The 18,620-nt window shown below is 37.3% G+C and overlaps 1 protein-coding gene across 1 annotated transcript in view; it reads left to right on the forward strand.

Annotated features, from left to right (window-relative positions):
• LOC104083469 (type II inositol 3,4-bisphosphate 4-phosphatase-like) overlaps positions 1-18,620 on the forward strand; it is a gene marked incomplete at its 5' end in the record, with an annotated part of 60,475 nt that overhangs the window by 20,906 nt on the left and 20,949 nt on the right. The window contains 3 exons of the mRNA XM_009586958.1: positions 1,016-1,113; positions 5,253-5,365; positions 10,088-10,242. Coding sequence (XP_009585253.1) covers positions 1,016-1,113; positions 5,253-5,365; positions 10,088-10,242 — 366 coding nt within the window. The remainder of the gene's footprint in view (positions 1-1,015; positions 1,114-5,252; positions 5,366-10,087; positions 10,243-18,620) is intronic.

The following is an 18,620-nucleotide window of genomic DNA, read 5'->3' on the forward strand; positions in this document are numbered from 1 at the left end:
AAGTGGTGGAGTCACCATCCCTGGAAGTATTTAAAAGACGTGTAGATGAGGCGCTTAGGGACATGGTTTAGTGGGCATGGTGGTGTTGGGTTGACGGTTGGACTCGATGATCTTAGAGGTCTTTTCCAACCTTAATGATTCTATGGTTCTATGACATCCTGATGTTGTCTGGGTTTTCTGTGAAGTGCAGGATAATGAGGATTTGGGTGATGTGTTCCCAGCAGACTTGACTGCTGCAAGAAACCCCATAACGTACTCTACAGCTGTAGCGCTGTAGAGCAACCGCTGAGGTCTGTGTGCTGCAGCAAGCTTAAATGCAGACAGCCAAAGTCAGCTAGCCTGCGGGTCGCAACTCTGTGAAGCTTAATGGTGAAATCACTGCTCAACAGCAGAGAAATGGTTTTCTCATTAGTTTCAGATACAAGAAACCAAGATAACTAACAGCTCAGGAGCAGTGTAGGGCAGAAAGGGCCCAGAGAAGTAATAAATTTGACTATTTATAGCAAATATTCTCAGACCAGAGCAGAAATTAGTTCTTCAGAAGGCTTTTCACCTGACACTTGCATCTCTTCCATCTTGTGTGGCTTCAGTATTGTCCAGCTCTGGTAGAAATTAATATACCTAAGCAACAGCAGCAGTAAGAGATGTAGGAGTTGGTGTTCTCTGCCTGCGGTGCCATTTGAAATTCCCACGAAGAGCCCTTTTATTATTCAGGATTTGTGAAGGGAAAAGAATATGTGCTTTATTGAATGCTTGTTTGTAAATGGATTACTTTGTCCATAAGTGTTTGGAAGAATTATCCATCAGTGATTACCTCGTTCCCAAATATTAGTTCCAAAGCACATGAGACATTAGCAACTGTGTGTTTGACAAAATCTAGTACATTCAACACTAGGAAAAAAGAAATCAAAGTTATTTTTTTACGCAAAGAAATAATTCTGAAGGATAATTTAGCTTTGTTTTGGTTTTGGGTTTAGGGGTTTTTTTTTCATCATTTTACTGTGCTTTTTTATAGGTTTGGAGATACCACTTTGCAGGAAAACATTAACCAGGAGAACTTAGAACTTCTAAAAGAATATTACAAGCTGTTTACGGAAAAAATGCCTCCTGATTGTGAGTACAAAATAATGCAATACCCAAATGGCTTTGAAAAGGTTTGATAGGTGAAAGATTATAAGATAGTAATATTAGCGTGCAGCTCTTAGAGTTAGGCCTCAATCCCGTAACTTGTTCCGAAAAGTTAAACACTTTGTGCCTGTACACAGCCCTGCTGAAGTCAGTAGTGATTGCAGGCCCAAGGTCACAGCAGAAACTACAGGGAGAGTGAAACAGAGTAATGATGAACTAAACAGCTCTTTTAAATTATTAATATAATATGCTTTTTAATATTTCAAGTAGAGGACAGTCTGTACCTACTGTATTTGTACAGAAATACTCGGTTGGAATTTTCATCAGTTTCAGTCACTCCCTCCATTCTTATTTTGAATATGTATTAAGGTATGGCAAACCACTGAGAAATCTGCAGATGCAAATACAAGCAATGAGCCACATCATAATGTCACTGATATTCTAATGGAACCATGCTATTAATAGGCCCTATATTCCAATTTTATAGACATTTGGTATCATAAATATTACTGTTCTCTTACTTTGATTGTTGAAAGCAAACACTGAAAAGACCATTTGTATCAATCTAATCCTGTTAAAGTAGTCTTAATGCCGGAACTATATTCCCAAATGTTGCAGGTTTTACAGCCTGATTTTAAATAGCTTGGATTTAGGCCTCTGCTCCTTCCCCTTGGGTAAAGGGGGGTGAATCTTTTGAATCTAAAGATCTATCATCCTACAGGATGTGTGACTCCTCATGGTGGAAACTGCTGGTTAAAATCCCGTGCAAAGCTTCTGTTTTCTTACAGAACACCTTGTGTTGATTACTTTTGCAAATTATCCATTACATGTATGTACTTGTAGTTATATCTAATGTGTCACTGTATATGTTTATCTTTTATAACAGGATGATTTTCATTTGTTAATAATTTTGACAGAAATGAAAGCTCTGTTCCTAAACGGTGGGCAGCATGCCCATCCAGCCACTCACATCTCTAGTATTTCTAGGATTTCTACAGAGAAACTCATACAACAAGTTAGTAATTAACTTGGGGGAATCGTGCCAAGAGAGCATCCTGAAAAACTAACCTCATCTGGGGTTAGGTCTAAGGTAGATCTGCTACCTCATAAATGGATCTGATTACATAAAAGCAAAAATTTTCATGCAGATAGTATTGGCTGCTTTTCATTGAGAGAAACTAACCTTGTACTGCCTTCCCACAGAGGGATTATTAGTGAGCCACACAGTCTTCCTGGACTTCTTCCAGATTGTGCAGGCTTTTGAGAACTACGTTCGTTTAATTCATCGTGTCTTTTCTAGTTATTATTACCTTCTTGCTTTTTCTCTAGCTCTAAGATCTGAGTCTGTTCTTTGTCTAAATTTTTACACCTTCTCAGTAGCTCCCTGCCATTATACGGAACCATTCTTCTGGCTTCGAGGAATGTGCCTTTTAAACCAGTTCCCTGGAAAAAAGTAAAGCTCTCCAAGTTCAGCTGGGGGAGACCTTCAATTCCTCCCCTCTTCCCCCACCTCTGTGCTCAAGTTCTCAGGAAGATAAACCTCCATCCAAGCTGGCAGCAGCCTTGGTGTTGTAGCCAAGTGACAGCCGTTCAGTATTGATGGCTCCTTGATGGTATTGTCACACCTTTCCAGATAGTTTCCTCTAGTGCCAAATCTGTGCTACAAAATAAATGCAGGACCCGGTTCACAAAGCTTTTAGTTACAAATAGTGCTCATAAAGCCGGACAGAATTTGAGGACTCGCAGCCCTGATGGGCCAGGCTGTTGCATCCACCATCCTTAGGCAGACTCACTTGCCTGCTGCTTCATTCATATATTCCATTTCAAAGAATTCAATTTTCCGCTCCCATAAAGGTATTGCCACCTTTGCTATTAGTTTTTCTCTCATCTCTGTAATTCCCCTTGCCAATAATATTCTAGCTTTCTCTCTATTCCCAATTATTAAAAGTCTTCAGCTGCGTGTAACTCCATATGCCAAACACTGACTTCTATCTTCTTTTAGATGAATATGCACTCTGTCACTCTCCTGTTTCTTCATCTCTTTAATTCTCTAATAGGAAACTCTGAAAACAATAAATAACAATGTGCTCCCAGAAAGATTCCTATCAAAAATGCCAACCAAATGTAGTTCGGGTTTAGGCACCAAAATAGTACTGCTTTTATAGAGTACAGCTCATGATAGTAAGGTTACAAAAATGTATGACTGTTGTTTAGTAGTACATAATTAATTGAAAAGAACGGCTTAGAACTCAATTTAAACAGCTGAAAGCATAAAATCTGAGAAACCTATGTCATGAGTGATATTCGATGTTGCAACATCAGTGCTGCAAAGTCTTGTCCCATGTGAGAAGAGGGGTGCATGCGAGGTTTAGAAATCCTGCAAGCAAATTAAGATTTTCTTCCATAGCATCACAATGCATGTAGCAGTGCATGCATTTTCAACATAAAGTCTATGAGTCTGTTTTGTACTTCCAGCCTTCTCCCCCTTCTCCCTATAATCTATGAAAATGATTTGATGGTTTAATACTGCTTTGTGACACAAGGAATTTAAGCAATCGATCACATCCAGTCAAGATGCAGCTCATTTGGCAATATTATAAGTTGGGAGAATCTTGCTTTACCTATGGTGAACTCATCTCTCTGAGATGATGCATATTCTGCTGTGAACCAAAGGAAAACGGCTTTGAAACAATAAAATGTTTACCTAGTTATACATTCTCATAATCTGGAAGCATCTCTTTAGAGTATTTGTATGCTATGTGTTTTAAAGAAACAGATGCAGGATAAGTATAATAGTCTAGCAGGTTGTGATGTATTTTTATATGCTCTGCATTATCTCATTGTATGATCAGGAATTGTAATACACAGATAAAACAATCCTCATTAAGATTATTACAAAACTAGTTTCAATGTACTTTTTCTGCATTTTTTTTCTTTTTGGCAGCACAGTATGAGTAAGGCAACTTAGACATTTTTAGAATAGTTCTTTTTGAGTATATTTAAATTACTTCTTACTATGAATCATGGATAAGGGAAACTAGAGAATTCATTAGAGATAAAAGGTAAAAGCCTGTTGATAAGAGGAATCATTCCAGCTGTGATCAGGTTAGGAGAATGGATTTTGACCTGCGTTAGTAGTTGCCTCATTTTTACTCCTTGAATTAAACATAAATCTTAGGTTTGGGGTTTGGGTTGCGTTTTTTTTTCCCGCTGGATGGAACATCCTGCTTTTTCTTGTTGAAAAAAAAATATCAATTTATCAATTTGGTTTAATTTTGTTTCAACTGGTTCTGAGCCTTTCTTTGGTGATAACTATTATTAAATTTCTTTTTACTTCACTACCATAAGAAGAAATCATTTCAAAAAACAGACTTTGGTTGTTTCTACTGATTTTCAAAACTAATGAAGATAAAGGTGATATTAGAACAAAACCCTCCTATAGATACACACAAAACAGAAGAGCAAATTAAATTGTCTACTCTTGAATTCCCTCTAGACATCTCTGATTAATAAAACTTCAGCTCAGCTGCCATACCGTGGGCAAGTAGGTAAAATTTTGGATTTTAAGTAAACCTGGATTATTTTGTATTTCAAAATTAAACTCCCATTTAATTTCAGACTGAGAAATATCCTTTGTTAGATTGGGGGGGGGGTGGTATTTAGTGCTGTTTAGCCCTCCTGTTATGTTATATTAGGAACTAAAGCATCATTCCAGAGCAAAAATGAGATGTTCCATTTTGAAAACAAAAGCAAAATATTTTGGCCTCCCATCAAAGGAGATTTTAATACACTCAGTTATTTCTCTACTCATTTCCACTGAATGTCTATAATAGTTGATGAACAGAACTACAGCAGAGATTTGAATGTTTTCACCATCCATTTATAAGATAACAGTTGAAGAAACTTTAATTTTCTATGGTGAAAATCTTAGGGAGGACAACCCAATACTTAGAAAGAAATAAGGTTTGCTTATTCCTTAAATATTTAGCTGGTGCTTTCTATCCTGTGTTTCTGAATAAGGCTGTGAATAATAGACCTGTTCTTTAACATGGGCATTCTTTGGTCAGCACAACCCTATCATCAACCTTATCATAATAAGCAACCTTATCATCCTTTTTTTCCAGGTCTGCCACATTTTCAAGAACAAAATGATTTAAAGGGATTGCTAGAAAATCTCCATCAAAATATCCAGGCCAAAAAGAGAAAGAATGTAGAAATCATGTGGCTGGCTGCGACGGTAAGCCCTCTTGATTCAAATACGTTCACATGATGAACTAATTTTCACATGCCTGCTGATATTGTAAGTGCAATGGATTTTAAGGATATGATTGGAAAACTCAAGGATTAAAGTAAGTAGATATGCTGAAATGGCTCTCTAACATTTCCATTCTGATGGTCTGTCATCCCACTCAGGAATTTATCTCTTCTTCCTACACTTAAATTACAGATATTTGCTTTCTCTCACTTTCTTAACTGGTAGAACTGGCTAGAATTCAAAGCGAGAGGTGGTCTTGGTCACTTTGTTGTCCCCTACATCCTCCAGGCCCTTTTCCGCAGAGCGTCTCCTAGCCAGGCAGTCCGTGGCCTGTGCTGCTGCTTGGGGTTGTTTTGTCCCAGATGCAGGATTTTTCATTTACCTCAGTGAGTTGTGTAACAGGGTAAAAGAGGTTTGCTCTTTGTTTGGGGCATGTTTTTTCTTTAACTGAGTCTGGTTTTAGGCAGAGGAATCCCTTCATCCCCAGTATGGACAGAATCAATTCCTTGGATGACCACGCATAGCTATAAATATATCGCCTCATATGAGAGAGACAATACAGTATTCAGCTACAGTATCTAACTTTTTTTTTGTTTAAAATCATATCCATTCTTTGATAATATAAAATCTTCTTATTCAAAATATCTTCCTTTTATTGTTTAGTGTCCATAAGCCTTGAGGTATGATGCAGGACATGATTACTTGCTCTGGCTTTTGTATAGTATTGCTGCACTGAACTTTTGAATTTCTGTAATTACTTATGTTTTATAAATAAGTGTTTAATTGTAGCACTACAACTTTTAGTCAGTCACATTTTATGGGTTTTTTTAGCCAGTGTCACCATGACAGCCACTCCAAGGGCACTGATAGCAACACAAAATAAGCTAGATATGTAGACGTTCAGACACAGGGAGAACACAAAGAAAAATGTTTATCAAACAATGAATAATATTTACTTTGCTTTATTCACATAATTCCTTTTTGTTTCCCAATTCTAATTCTGTGGTTTTTGCACAGACATTAAAAAAAAAAAACCACAAACACAAAACCAAAACCAACAACAAAACAACTCTTAGATGTTTATAAAGAGCTCAAGCTTTTCAGGAATGTGAAATTCAACCAGGTAATTGTCTTAGATTTAGAAAAGTACTTTTGGTGTCTCTGCCCATTTATACAAGCAGAGACTTGAGTCTTTGGTATCTGCTGAAATTGAAGCAAGACCTTGTGTTTTGGGGAACTTTCAAATGCATATACCCTTCAAGGCAAATAAATATTTGATACAAAATATTAATAAAATTTTCCATGACTTTTCATTAACACCAGGAACAAGACAATATTAATTATGTCTTTGTATTAATAACACTGTTGTAATTTTTTATATTGCTAATAACATTTTGCCTTGTGGTTAATAAATATTATCACATGCTATTGCAGTATAAATTTGTTGTGAGTAAAAATATAAGCTTTTCTTGCAGTACCAGTTCTGCAATTACTATGAAATATTGCTTTTTAAAGAAGTAAAAGATAAATCGGTATAGGCTAGTGTAAAATGAGCTGCAAAGAATATGACAGAATTTACTTAATCTTTAGATATAGAAAGTTGTCTTCTACCATCTATTCAGGATTTCCTGAAAATAATTTCATGGGTAAAAAGCATTCTTTGGACACACAAACTGTTTCAGATTTTTCCTTCACTGTATTCTATTTCTCTTTCCATTACCTTACCGTAACCTTCTGAAATTAGTATTTCTGGACGCACTGATCTACACACTGATATACTCTGTTACATTTATTTATTGGAAAGGCACGATTCCCTGCCGTAAGGATATCACTTCGTTTTTGCAGTAGATCTATGAGATTCTACATGGATATGCCTATGTATCTGCATCTGCATGTAATGCCTGTTGTAATGGGACTGTGAGAATACATCTGCATTTTAAAAGCCAACTTTTGCAAATTGGTATCACAAACATTTCTTATTCTAAATATAATGGGACAGAAATTTAAATGTTATATCTTTTTATTTCCTAAGCTGCACCCTTCATCTTTTGTATTCTATCAGGAGAAATAATCAGAGTATTGATTTATCCTTGGTTTAGACTTCATGGTTTTATATGCTTTTTTATCATCCCCTCTTTAAGCTCTAATAAATGTTAAGTCTATTTCTCCACCTCTTATATCTTCAATATATTTAGGGAAGAAGTGAGCAAAATTGAGGATAAATTCAGGCTGGACACTAATCGTAAGCTGTGTGTTCTGATATGATGATATTACCATATATTTGGTATTGTCCCTTATTCGATTTCTAGAGCATCAGATCATTGCGTTTGCCCATTTTAATTATTTACTTTGCTTGACTGCTGCTGCTTAGTGAACTGAGTCATTCTGAGGATTTATCTGGGCCAGCCTATCAGGTTAACCTACATTTCTCCTTAAATCAGAATCTAAGGATTTTTCAATTTGTTTATTTAAGTTAACAGATTGTTTTCTATTTAATCCACTTTAAAATGATTGAGATATTTGTACTGAACTTCAATGCAAAATAAGCTTGTGGTTGTGGTCATTTTCTTGTTGTGCCTAGAATGCTTCTCAGTTCAAAGCTGACTCTTGCTAGCCAGCAATTTATGTGTGTGCTGTCAGCCCAGATTTGGGATTTAGTCCCCCCTCCCCACATCAGAGGCCATCACTCATCCAGAAAAATTACCTGTTTTTTTCTTACAACTCATTCACTTTGAATAGTCACAATGACTCACGGACTTCAAAAGAGACTAGTGTAAAGAGAATTAATCTCTTCAATTAAGCAGTTAACTTCTTTCACAGTGTTATCAGCCCTGCTTGATACTTTCCTTAAAAAAATTGCCTTATAGTACTTTATTTAAATCACAATGCAACTTTCCAAATTTTTGAACAGATTTAAGTTTTAAAATTTTGAATTATAGGAGGGAAGAAACACTCACAGGTTCTCCTTTACTAGACTGTACTTCTTAGGGTTCAAAGTTAGATTCAATTAATTAATTCCCTGGATTCGACTTTTGAGATCGCCCTTACCACAAAAATCTGAAACAGTTTGTGTGTCCAAAGAATGCTTTTTACCCATGAAATTATTTTCAGGAAATCCTGAATAGATGGTAGAAGACAACTTTCTATATCTAAAGATATATCGCCCTTAAGGTCACAAAGACCTTAAAGACTGTAAATATTGTCTGGGCCATTAATTTTAATAGAATTTCTGAGAATGCAATTAACGGATTAAAAAAAGTGCTTATTTGCCGAAGTGAGATTATGAAGATCATGTTCCAGTTTCATCCTGCAAGATCCCAAGTAAACACTTGATAGCCAAGCTGAGAAGTTGCTTAGGATGAGGCCTAACTGCAGTAATTTATTGCCTTGCCCTATTCGCATAACTATTTCCTTTGTTGATACTGTTAATAGCTATGATTTTCCAGGGATAGGAGCAAGCAAAGCTGGGCAGAGGGTATTACCTTTTCTTAGGACAAAGTACATCAGGGGAAAGGTAGACCCATACTTGGGCACACCAGCTCTCTTTCAAACTTTTCTTTTTCTAATAAAACACTGTTTGAACCCAAAGTATAAACTAATGGGCTGGTACAATGACAAATTGATTCTTAAGGTGAGAAATTATCTTTTAAAATACATCATGCTTCCCTTATCCCTTATGATTTTGTCAAAATGTACAGTGAAAGTAGACACTCCATGGCAGTCATTTGTGTTAAGTTTTAATTGTTCTGGGTCACGCATAGAACAGTTTATCTGTTGGAAAGAAAGACTATGTTTAAATTCAGTACATAGATATACGTACATACCCTCATGAGGGGTTAGTCCTCTACGTTCATAAGTCTGAGTTAAAAAAGACTTATCAAAGTTTTTCTTCATTTTTTCAACATTCATTAGGTGTTGAGACAATTAAGCTTTAATTGAATAGGGCAGTTGTCACAAAGTGAGGAAAAAAGGAAGCAATTTTTCCTTTTATAGTCTAGGCTAACACAAATACTTTTTATTTCAAGTTCAGGAAATGGGATGCAATGGTTTGGTAAGCTGTAGTACGTGTAGACGTTTTAGTGACTTGCTTAAAATGCATAGGACTAAGAATAGTAGATTTTTGTTGTTGTTGTTGTTGGGTCCACCATCAGTTTCTTGCTTCACTTGGGGGGCGTGGGTGTTGGGGTGGGCAGGGGAGAGACTTGATTGAGACTGCGGTACAAGATTGTGTGCAGCTTTCTCTTAAAATCAGTGAGGACTCCTTTTTCCTCAGTGGGCGGGTTATTTGTGGGCTTGTCCTGCTAATGAAGGCCCTGAAGATCTGCTTTTAAAATGTGTCATTTGGACAAATTGGAAATGGGCTATAGATCAGTAGCTATAATCTTTTGGTGCTATTTTTGTAGAGTTTTAATGCTGCAGATTTATAAACAAAAGATAAATTTACAATTCTTTTCAGCACAACATTTTCACCTTTTGTGGCACTGTGTCAGGCCAGCATGGGCATAATCCTTAGAATATGAAAATCCCCAAGGCAGCACTAATAACTGATTTAACTGCAAAGACACACGTCAGCAGCTGTATCATTCAGGTTCTCTGTATTCGTTGTCTGTGATTGCAAAGTTGTGGGAGTTTCACAGTCTGCCTAGCGTGTGGAGAACACAAGGTGTGAAAAGGGCAATCCTTTGACGTCTGCCTGTGTTTCAGATTTGCCGTAAGCTGAATGGAGTCCGTTTCACCTGTTGCAAAAGTGCCAAAGACCGGACGTCCATGTCAGTGACGCTGGAGCAGTGCTCCATCTTGAGGGACGAGCATCAGCTTCACAAAGACTTCTTTATTCGGGCGCTGGATTGTATGAGAAGGTATGTGGAGATTATTGCACGTCCCTTGCATTTTGAGCTAAGCCAGGAACTACGGTACACAAAGGTCTAAAGCCGGTTGCAAATGCGCGATAGGCCCCAGTCCTAATTTAGTAGAGAACTGACCAGCAGCATGCCAGCTGGTAAGTCACTTTTGCATGCAAGGTCTTTGCAACTGTGTGTTTTATCACTAATTAACAGTTTCTGAGATAGATGTGTGAAACCTTGTAAGTGTCACTTCACTGACTGTAGAATTTGACCAAGATAAATAGCAGTTATTTTAACAATTTCTTAGGCTATAAGGCTTGAAATTTTAACAACATTCTATGACCGTATTAAAAAAAAAGTTATTTTCTGTTTTAAGAATATTTTTAAAATGTTTATACACTCATTAAATCATTTGTTTAAAATTCAGACAAATATTGTGAAAGCAGAATAAGCATTTGTTACAGATGGCAATTCTTTTTAGCTCATCTTATTAAAAATAAAAGAAATACCCAAGTAGGTTTGGACTGATGGTGGTTGCCACTAATATCTGATAAAATCTTTACTGTGCTTAAAAAAAAAAAAGTTTCATTCTAAATTACAACTATGCAGAAATTGAGACTGATGTTATCAGGAATGTGTAATTAAAAGAAGTAAAAATTTCTGATTATCTGAATCTTTGATGAATACAAAAAAAACATTGAGCAAACAAGTTTTGATCATAAAATGAATCCAGAAGCTATATTCTCTAAAGAAACTTTCATCATTGGCTTTAATGAGTAGTGCATTGTATTTTCTATACGAGTTTAAAAAATGTATCCACAACATTCAAGTAATATATAACAAAGGTCACTGCAAAACTAATAGAAAATATTCTGGTCAGCCTGCAAAGAAGTAACTGGATCATACCTTGCACTTATGCGAAACACAAATTGTTTGTATGTTGGATTTGCAAAGATCATATTTAAGTAAACAATCATGTTTAACGTCTGTGATTGATAATTCTTGACCTTAATGTTTGGTATGGTCAGATTAGATGTTTAATGTCTAGATTAATACTGTAAGTTTACGTATTTAGGGTCCTTTTGTCTTTTGGCAAAGTTAGATATTCTAAAGAAAAAAGGTAATGTTTACAAAGAGTAATTGAGCAGTGGGCTGAGATGGCTTAGATGTAGAGTTGGTTTCCAAGGTGCTAGCGTAGTGTGATGTATTAAACTGAGGTATATTGTTTTGTCTGTATCATTAGCTTGCATAAATCCCTTAGTCTCTGCAGTATTTCAGTGAGTGAATGACTCGTGTGCAGTCTTTCATAACTACATGTTTTATCATTAATGAAAAATTTCTGAGTTTTCTGTGTTAAATTTCATTTGTGTTGGCATTTCAAATATGTTTTTTTCTTTTATGTCTCCAATAAATACAAAAGTGTGTAAGCTACAGTAAATTACCAGATACAGGCAAACTAATTATATAAAATCATTATTATGTTAGAAGACCGTTCAGTAATAGATTGGAAAAGTTTCACAGATATAAACCTGATGTAAAAAAAAAAAAGTCCTGATATTTATAAAAACTAACTTGTTAGTACAAAAGTGTAGTAGGTTTTTGTAGACTAAAATGTAAGTGACTTTGAGTGCTTTTATATCGCATAACTGATCTGAAAGCTAAGATTAACACATTAGTTATATTTGCAGATAACAATAAATTGGAGTCACAAAAGAAGGGCGAAAAGCCCAGAAAAACTTAAAAAAATAAATGAGCAGATGGGTGTATGAGGCTGACACCATCACAAAAATGTTAATTCTATGTTTTTGCTGTAGTTTTAAACAGAGAAAAGCTTTATCCTGATAATATCCTGTAAATGAATTTGAAATAGCCTTGAACTGAAATAGCTGCTATGTTGGATGGAAGGTAGTAATTTTGGCGTGGGCGGTAGGGTTGTCTGGGACTTAAAGCAAGGGCCTTGCAAGTAGTGGCAGTAGCATACGAAATAACCTGCACCATCAGGATAATAAATAAATAGATTTTTTGCCTATTTTAGTTTCTGTTTGTATAACACTGTTCACACAACTGGAGGTTAAAAAAAATGAGCAGCCAACTTACTTTTTTTTCTCATGAGCTGGTGAATTAAAGCCGAAAAATTCAGCGCAGAAGAATAAAAATGTCAAATGGGGATATGTAGTATCTCTATGGTAGTCCCATTGAGAGTTGGTCAGACAGTTTTCAGAGCTGTGTTTGGGCGCTTTTTTGGCATCTTTGGTGCTACAGACTGTCAGCAGGGACCGTGTCTCCCTCCCCGCTGCCCCCCTGTTGCTGGAGGTGCTGATGGGGCAGCGCTGGAGGCGAGGCGGGGGCTTTCCTCCCTCTCCGCCGCTGACCAGGTAGCGTGGCAAGGACCCTCCAGCTGGGCACTCTTCTTGCAGGCAGGTGGAGAAGGGTGAACTGCAGAGAAAGGCAACTTGAGAGAGCAAACTGGGAAGGAAAGAACAGCCAGGCGAAAGAGCGGGGGGGGAAAAAGCCGTGGGAAGAGATACAATGGCGTTTCAACTAAGTCTCTTGTATTTTACTTGAGGGAAGTTTGGCAGCTACGTTTTTGAGGTTTGTTTGAGTGAGGTCAACAGACTTGTTTGGTAGTCGTTGTGATACTTGCCCTTTTATCCTTTCTTTTTATTTGATTACTATTGCAGAGTGTTACTTGAAAGATTATGCTGTGCATTTCTAAGCTTTTCATTGACTACTTATAGAAGCTTTTAGAATGATTTTCACGTCTAAAAGAACCTATTTTGTTTTAAGAGCAGACAGAGAAAAACTGTTTGCCATTTAATTTATAATTTTAGCAATTTTCCCCTGATGAATCTTCTCTAGATCACTTAGTTAAACTCTGTCAATCAAATCCCTTTATGCTGATTGCCACAAATCACTTTTAAGCCTTTCAAAAGACCAAGTAGACAAGAAAAATTCAATTTTAACATCCAGAATCCTAACAGACTGGATTGATCTTTGAAAGGCTTCTTTCAAGAGTTAGCAGTAGGAGATAGAGAGTACTGTGAAACGAAGTGAGTTGTAAAAGTAAATGGCGATTCAAAAGCAGCCTTTATTGGAAATGCCATAATTTTGAGATATGAAAATTATAAAGGTGCCTGTGTAGCTGTAAAGCTTTTTCTTTTCCTGCCAGTGCTGACACAGCTTTGGCGGCTGTTGTAAAAGGGAAGCATGTGCTTATGGGTTCATGCTTTCTTGCCACCAGAAGTTTGGAGATGCTGGGCGTCTGCGTGCTGCTGCTTTTCAGCTTCTCTGATGTCCCTAGAATTTTGAGCAAACCAGAGGCAAGTTCAGGTATTTCACATTGCGCAGCGCAGTTTTGGAAAATACTGCCAGTAGCTGTTATTTAATGACTTAGTTTGTAAGTAGAATCAGTGTCTTGTAGTGATAAACTATATGATGTTTATCGCTTCTTTATAAAAAAAAAAAAAAAAAAAAGCTGTGCAAAACCCCTTCCATTAGTTGTCCCTTTAGCTTATGAAAAATGTGGTGAAACGGTGATAGGAATTCCAGCTTTATCACTTACAATATATAATATATGGTTTTGTCTTCTGAGTGCAACTCTAGCCATTATCATGCTGCAATTGATGTGTATGTGAAGCAGCTATTCCATAAATAATAAACTACATCTTATAGTTTCCTTGGTATATGTATGTGACTTCCATTGATCTTAGTGACATGCAAAGTGCAGAATGAGGAAAATCCATATATTATCCCCTCTGTATCAAGTGCTTGCAATTCACATCATACTAAAATCGTATTTATAATGTTGCTGCCACTTTCAAATCATCATTTTTTGCAATCAGCAATATTCTTTTCTTATTTTTCCATTCACCAATATGTGACTATTTCCTGTCATTCAATGTTAACTATATTCCAAGAGACAGTAGAGAGACAAAACTGATTTACCTGAGTTCATTGCAGTATCTGTCACACGGTTCTACTTTTCATCTTCAGAGCTGGCCACTGCTTAAGGGAGGTTGGACCCTGGTAGGCAGCACACTATGAAGGAGTTCTGTAAAACTCATTTATTTTTTTTCTTTTTTTTTTTCCCCTTTCTTTTCTGAACCTATTTAATTTTAATGTTTCAGTGACAGGGCCCCTTTTGGAGGCCTTGGGTAGTAAGTAACCTCAGAATCTCCTGGTTTTTGAGCATGTTTCCAATAAAACCTCAACAGTAGAAACAAGCAAAAGCAATGACAAATCCGCTGTCTACAGTGAAGCCTCCAGGCTTTCAGCCTTATCATCATTCTTGGCAGGGCGCAATACCTGTCAGATATTTCAGACATTGAATACGAAATTTGACTCAATGTAGGACACGCTGTTTTCACCTGAAACAGCAGTCAAGGATATTTCAGATTGTTTTAGATAAATTGCCTATCAAAAATCTAATTGAAGCACAAATACAAAGAGTGAATGGTCTGGGCAACAAGGCATGGGCTTTTGATGGCCCAATTATGAAGCAAATAGCTCCTTTTTAAAGAGCTGTTTGAGGGCATCTTTTCTTAAAGATCATCTTAAAGATGAGCAAGTTGAGAAGGAGAGATAGCTGTAATAGCTCCTTAATCGGGGACTTTCAGATGTTCTGGGCGGAATCCATAGGTCCAGGCTGAGATAGACCTTGGCCATGGACGGGCCTATACCGAACAACACAGTGTTGTGATTGCTCCATGGAGCAGGAGCAAAGGGACAGGACGAGAGACTGGGATCCACGTGCAGATCTTCCTCTACCTTTCTCCCATCTCCCAGCTTTCACCCTGCCCCTGCGAGCTTCTGGCCATAGATGCAGCGCATGAGGAGTCACACAGAAGAGGAAGCACATGTTCTCCTCTTACCTTTTCTTTTTCCAGCCCATCTGACCTTCCTCATCTTTTTTTCCTGAGAGTATTAGTGCAGCGTAAGCAAAACTTAAAAGGGAGATCCTGGCTTCCAACGTGGATTTTTCCATCATTCTATGGTTCTTTAGAAACTTCACATTTATATTTTGAGGTACAAACTTTAGACAGAAAGATTTACATTACCTAATGTATTGAAAGAAGCCTGGCATCAAGTAACAGCAAGGTCCAATTTTGGTGCATTGAACCACCACGAATCTTGTTTTTTCAACTAAATTACTACTTTTAAAAATATCAACAGTGTGCAGAGGAAAAGAAAACAAAATGGAGACAAATGGTCACAAGATGTAGTAAGAATCAATGCAATTGGCACCTTGTTGGACTGTGTTAGAATAAGGGTCTATTTCTGAGCATCCTTCTGGAAGGAGGAGAATTGCAGACAACCATTGCGGACAAAGTATCAAACAGTAGCTTGAAAAGGCTGTGTTAAACCTAAGGTTTTCTAATATAAGTATTCAATTTCACAAAATTGATCTTTATAATGTGTCTTTAAAGCAATTCTCTGGTTTTTAAGGCTTGGGGGAGGGCGGGGGGAAGCCAAGGGGAAAAAAAGAAAGGAAACCCAAACACACTTTATTTGCACCATATCAGGCTCAGGAGGGTCGCCAGTGAGGTTCAGGCTTCTACATGGGCAAAGTAAGTAAAATTGACAAAGTAAAATGGGCAAGTAAAAAGTTTTGTGATACAGTCTCACACATTTTGTCTGTTTCACTGGGGTCAGATGTTCAAGTCCATGTTTTGCAGGGGAATGTTCTCTAGCTGACTACAGAAGTTTCATTTCTCCTGTACCTCGTTTCTCCAGCTTCTTCCCAACCACTAATTTCAGACTTCTCTCTGATCAGCACCCCAGTCAGAGTCCTGAGAACTCTCTCATGAGAGTTCTCTCTCATGAGAACTTTCTCATCTTCCTCTTTTTCACCAGACTATTGCTTGAATATTTCCCCCTGGTTGCTCCTTCCTCCTCTGCGACGCGTGTGGCTGCCTTTGTCTTTCTTCTCTTCTTCAGAGCTTGGACACTGGCCTCAGTAATAATGTAGAGAGAGCAGCGGAGACAGTCCCCCTGGCTCGTTGCTTTTGCTTCATGCTGCAGCGGTCATCATCTGCCAGGGAGAAGTACAGCAAGGAAAAGTCTTGTCTAACCCCTTGACCTGGCAGACATTCAGCATGGATTGAATCCTCAAAACGTGTACCTGCTGAATTTTAACAAGTCTTTGTTAGGAAGAGGTGATTTGAGATTCTTAAAGAAGCAGGCTCTTACAATAGTTACATCTCTCATACCTTTATTACCGTAGTGCAGAATATCAACTCCTGCTCTTCAGCATGGAGGTACTAGTAATCATCTCAAAAAAAAAAAAAAAAAAGCGCTATATTTTTTTCTTCTTTACATGACATTGTAAGTTTGAATTTTATCCATTCAAAATGAACTAACAATTGCAAGTAGAATCTTAATGGAAAGCATTGTGTAGCTCTAATTATAGTTGCCCTTCCCCTGGAACCTATAATAATATTCTTGGGCTAATCACTGGGAAGGAAGGGAGCATTCAAGGGAAAGCAGTAAAAACCTTTGCCATTCTTTGCAAGGAATATTTAGAGATGTGACCCAGGCTACATCACCAAAACACTTAGCTTTTCAACAGGCAGTAAACCAGAATTTCTGAAGTAAATGCTTAGTTTTCCTGTCAGTCCATGGGGTAGTACCGTAAGCAATCTGTATTGTCTCTAATTTTTGATACCAGCGTTAGGTGGGTGAGTCCTTGAAATGCACCTGCTTCTCCTTCACTGATTACGTAGGAAAGGTGGGTACTACAAGAAGACTCGGAACCTGTCAGTAAATTTCCACTACCGAGTAGTAAAACATACTAATACATCAGTTGCAGTGTATTAGGGGAAAAAAAATGTTCCTTATCCATTGAAAAAGAAAATGTTTGCCCATGCTTGGGTTTTAGCTTTGTGACAACAAGAAAGAAACTTTGATTCCCTGTGATCTTTTTGCTGAAGGGAGTCCTTGTCCTTTGACTTAAGGATGTATATGAGACAGTTCTCCAAAAGAGAACCAGATTTAGTAGAATTCTGATCAAAAACTCGCCCTACTCTGAGTTCTTCTGCTCTGAGTTGTACTTTTTATTTCTCACTGAGATATCGACAGGTAAATGATCTGTAACTAGCCCATATTAGTATTTGCCATATCTTGACCCAAATGAGGGTATAGGGAATTGAGCTATGCCTTCCCTCTCAGTGAATGTTTTCATTATTCAGTATAGACAGTGAGAAAGGTGTGTAAGTAATTACCAGGTGCACACTATGATCACTTAGTTTTCAAAACCAGCCAAACAAAAAAACCTTATCCAATAAATTTGCTTTCCCATTTAGTACCACAGTCTGTGTTTGGATCCTTAATAGCGCAGCAATGAATTTAAATACTGCATCTTGAATAATTAAAGAAAGGAAAAGGGAAGTGCTTACACTATTTGCACTCCTAAAAAAACTCTTGTAATGTAAAGTGTTTCTGTCACTTTTGTCATACGTAGATTACAGGATCATAGTTTTCCTTGACTTCACCTGCCATGGTTAGGTAAATCTAGCATGCAGGCAGTCAGATAATCTGAAAATATTGTTTGGTGTTCACTTTTGAGATTCTTCTAGTCATCCATGGAAAACTTCATTAATTGCCTCATTCATTTGGTGCGTTAGTGCTTATGCTATTGCTTATTCAGAACTTCCATGAAAGACAAGGTCTTACCTGAAATCAGAAACTAGATGCGTTATACTCACCAGAGTGAGTAATACTAGGTTTCTTCCTATTATATTTCACTTCTATTAGATTTTCTGAGAGAATGTGTGGGGAAAGTCCTGTATGCATATTTATTATCTGTTAAAACTCCATGTGCCACAGCTGAGTTACTGTGGCTTTGACCATGTACAGCTAAATCTCTCAGGAAAAGCAACACTGCCAAGTCTAAAATTTAGATAAGAAAGGAGCAGGAAATGAGAATAAGTGGGTAGTAATAGCATACAATAGCTGGTTAAAATTATCACAGATCCAATCTTTTCAAGAATTTATCTGCCTCTAAAATTATATTCTTCTCAGAATAACATAACATGGGCAGGGAGAGCTTGTAACTTCCTTCCTGCAGCCCCAGCCATGTACAGACTGTGAAGAAGTTGGAGGAGACACAGACAAAGAGAAGCAACTAGCCGCTCTTCTGGAAAGGTTGTTTTGTAATAGAAGATTCTGCATTTCTTCAGGATAAAGAAGAAGTGTCAGGCTACGGCTCTAGTTGGCTTATGTAGAAAGCAGGTAACAGAGACATTTCTAGGTATATTTTCACTCTAATTTTAGGCTCCCTTAATCCAACTTAGTTTCTTTCGTAGGAATACTCTCCACTCAGACAATCATCTTCTCTTCTCATCCAGCATCCCTGTTCTGGTTTTCTTCCATGAGCTCCCTGCTTTCCCCCCCCC

Source organism: Fulmarus glacialis, unplaced genomic scaffold (assembly GCF_000690835.1).
Source record: "Fulmarus glacialis isolate BGI_N327 unplaced genomic scaffold, ASM69083v1 scaffold6431, whole genome shotgun sequence".
NCBI classification, from domain to species: Eukaryota; Metazoa; Chordata; class Aves; order Procellariiformes; family Procellariidae; genus Fulmarus; species Fulmarus glacialis.